Source organism: Vulpes lagopus, chromosome 6 (assembly GCF_018345385.1).
Source record: "Vulpes lagopus strain Blue_001 chromosome 6, ASM1834538v1, whole genome shotgun sequence".
Classification (NCBI taxonomy): Eukaryota; Metazoa; Chordata; class Mammalia; order Carnivora; family Canidae; genus Vulpes; species Vulpes lagopus.
Genome location: NC_054829.1, coordinates 70,482,249 through 70,485,824, shown reverse-complemented (window position 1 = coordinate 70,485,824; position 3,576 = coordinate 70,482,249). Strand labels below are relative to the sequence as shown.

Sequence of the window (3,576 nt, the reverse complement as noted above, 5' to 3'; positions counted from 1 at the left end):
AAACCAACCTCAAAGGCTCCTTCCTTGAAGGGTCCACAGCACTTTTTAAAATATTTTATTTATTTATTTATTTATTTATTTATTTATTTATTTATTTATTTAGAGAGTAAATAATGGGCCAGGGGAGGGGCAGAGGGAGAAGGAGAGAGAGAATCTCAAGCAGACTCTACACTGAGTGTAGAGCCTGTGTAGGGCTCTATCTCACAACCTTGAGATCATGACCTGAGCCAAAATCAAGAGTTGGACACTTGATTGACCGAGCTACCCACGTACCTCTATGTTTTTTTTTTTTTTTTTTTTTTAAGTAATCTCTATGCCCAACATGGGGCTTGGACTCACAACCCCAAGACCAAGAGTTGCATGCTTTACTCACTAAGCCAGCCAGGCGCTCCTCATAGCACTCTATTCTGATTGCATTATAGCACCAACTTTTCTTCACCTCCTGGGAACTCTTTCAGGGCAGACACAGAGCCTTATTTGTCTTTGTATGCCCAATACCCCCTATAGGAGAAACAAGGGGGACCCAGCTGTGCTCCTTCCACTCAAGCCTCCTTTCCTTTGAGGTTACCCTGGCCCTCACTCCACTCCACCTGCTCGGAGGATGACAGACAGGAGACTCCTTGGGTGACGCTCAGGTGGGTCACGAGCAGCGTCTTCCCAGCAGTGGAGATTCACTGGCCTCGTCTTTCTCCTGTCAGCAGTCCTCTGTGGAGGAGGAGTCTGCTCCTCAGAGCCAGTCCCGAAGCCTGACTTGGGGGTAGCCAGGAGTGAAGCCATAGATCATGTGCCTTCCTCGCAGGTTCTGGCTGCAGCCCAACTTCCCCTTAGCGTCTCTTCTCCCTCACCTGGCTTCAGCCCCCAGATCTCTGCCCTCTTCCTTCCAGCCGTCACTCGGCCCCAGGGATGGCTCTGCAGGACGTATGCAAGTGGCAGGCCCCCGACACCCAGGGACTATCACCTCACCTGCCTCCAGCCGGTGGCTGGTCCGTGCCCCTGGGCTGTGACCCTCAGACCTTCCTGCGGCTCCACGGCCCCCGGCTGGCCCATGGCACTACCACGTTGGCCTTCCGCTTCCGGCACGGAGTCATCGCTGCCGCTGACACGCGTTCCTCCTGTGGCAGCTACGTGGCGTGTCCGGCCTCACGAAAGATCATCCCCGTGCACCAGCACCTCCTGGGCACCACCTCCGGCACCTCGGCCGACTGCGCCGCCTGGTACCGCGTGCTGCGGCGGGAACTGCGGCTGCGGGCGCTGAGGGAGGGCCGGCTGCCCAGCGTGGCGGGCGCCGCCAGGCTCCTGGCCGCCATGATGTCTTGCTACCGGGGGCTGGATCTGTGCGTGGCCACGGCGCTGTGCGGCTGGGACCGCTCCGGGCCTGCGCTCTTCTACGTGTACAGCGACGGCACCCGCCTGCCGGGGAACGTCTTCTCGGTGGGCTCTGGGTCTGCGTACGCCTACGGCGTGCTGGACCGCGGCTACCGCTACGACCTGAGCCCCCGGGAGGCCTACGCCCTGGCCCGCCGCGCCGTGGCCCACGCCACCCACCGCGATGCCTACTCCGGGGGTTCCGTAGACCTCTTCCACGTGCAGGAGAATGGATGGGAGTATGTGTCGCGCGACGATGCCTGCGTGCTGTACTCGGAACTGCAGAAGCTTCCGGAGCCGGAGGAGGAGGCGGAGGAGGAGGACCCCCCCGAGCCTGCCACCCTGCAGAGACTCCAGGATGCCCGCGGGGACTGAGATGCTGTGAGAAGTGGCAGGACCTGGGGGTGGGGGCTGGGCACCGGGGGAGCCGCCTCACAGCATCTGGCTCCGACTGTCCCCAGCTGCGTCCCAAGTCCCCATCCCTTTCGGCCTGTCGACATCCCAGCGCTGTCGACAGCTTGGTCCAGCATGTTCCTCCGGGTGCCCGGCCTCCTTCCCACCACCACGTTCCCCTCTCGGCAGACCCTCCCCACAGGCCCGCAGGCACCACACACGGGGCTGGCTGCGAGACCCTCCTCACCACCTTCTGGGCTTCTCATTCCCATTCCCGTGCTCACCTATGCTGGTCTTTGTCACTTTGTCGCTTTGGTCAGGGTAGTTGGGAGTGGAAGAAGGTGGGGCGGGTGCCCAGGCTCTAGTGGGGAGTGGGGGTAGGGGGAGAGGGGTGGAGGGGCAGGGCAGCGTGGACCGTGTGGTGGGTGGCAAGGGGCTTCTCCGGGCTGCTCTTCCCCGGCCTCCCCCCCTGCCCTCAAGGGACTCTAATGACAACAGTCCCAGCTCCTGCAGAATGCCCTTCTCATGAGAACTCTGAGGTAAAAATGATCCTTGCTTTACCGAAGAGGAAACAGGTTCAAAGGCTTATGTGACTTGCCTGGGGTCGCACAGTAAGTGGCAGAGATGAGGCTTAGAGCTCGGCCTTCCTCTCCAGAGCTGCGCTCCTTTAGCACAGCCTGGCCTTCTCCGTCCTCTTTCTCGCCTTCCTTCTCTGCCCAGGGCTCTGCAGGCCCCTGGGAGTGAGGTGGGGGAGAAAACAGCCAGGCCAAACCCCTGCTGAGTGACTGGGGTGAGGAGCCCGAGGGCCCCAGGGCCGCAGGCTGCCGGGCCCCCACTACCACCAGGGCCTGGAGCCAAGGCCACAGCCCGAGGGAGCTCAGTTCAGGTCTTCAGGCTTGTCACTGTGGCTGCCAGACTTCTTTTCCTCTTTCCCCTTCTTCCTTTTTTCCCTTTTGCTGCCTTTCCAGCCTTTCCTTCCTGCCCCTCCCTCTGGGGAATGAAGAAAAGAGGGAGGTGGGCAGCCCCGGTGGCTCAGCGGTTTACTGCCGCCTTCAGCCCAGGGCCTGATCCTGGAGACTCAGGATCGAGTCCCACATCCAGCTCCGTGCGCATGGAGCCTGCTTCTCCCTCTGCCTGTGTCTCCGCCTCTCTCTCTCTCTCTGTGTCTCTCATGAATAAATAAATAAAATCTTTTAAAAAAAAGAAAGGAGAAGAGGGAGGTGGCTGTGCCAGACAGAACTATTGGGCTGGCGCATCCTCTCCCACTCTTCCTGCCCGTCTCCAGCTCCCATGGAAGCCCTGACTGGGCAATGCCTGTGCCCAGTTCCAGGAGGGACGCCTTCCCTGCCCTGCCCTTCTCCAGGCAAAGCCCAAGGGGGGGGGGGGGAAGCACAGTCAACCAAGACATAGAACTAGCTGGGAGGAAGGTTGCTGAACCTTCTTTCTCTCAATCGGCTCCTGCCCAACTTCCAGGCCCAAGATTACCAGTCCCCTTCCTCCCTCCCCGCTGCACACCCCTCCTCTCAGCCTCCAGCCCACCTCTGAGCCCCAAGCTCTAACACTGCACTTCCTGCTAGGAATTCCTCCAGCTGGAGCTGGCCAGACAGAGGACACCCTCAGGCTCTGGCCTTCGGGGCATGATTAGGAGGAGGGAAGAAAGGCCAGGGAGTCTCAGGAAAGAAAGCACTGGAGGCAGAGGGAGGAGGAGTGGCTGACAGGTGCTTCATACAGGAGGGCTGGCATTCGGGGCAGCGTCCAGGAATCTGGTCAGGGTTCAAGTACGAGATTGACTCAGGCATAAGAGGGTGCATACATACA

The 3,576-nt window shown here is 59.9% G+C and overlaps 1 protein-coding gene across 1 annotated transcript; it reads left to right on the top strand.

The window, feature by feature from the left end:
- Nucleotides 1-651: 651 nt before the first annotated feature.
- Nucleotides 652-1,740, top strand: PSMB11 (proteasome subunit beta 11). Its single transcript, XM_041757827.1, has one exon. It carries the CDS (start codon nt 904-906, stop codon nt 1,738-1,740), a length of 837 nt encoding a protein of 278 aa, XP_041613761.1. The 5' UTR covers nt 652-903.
- The last annotated feature ends 1,836 nt before the right edge of the window (nt 1,741-3,576 follow it).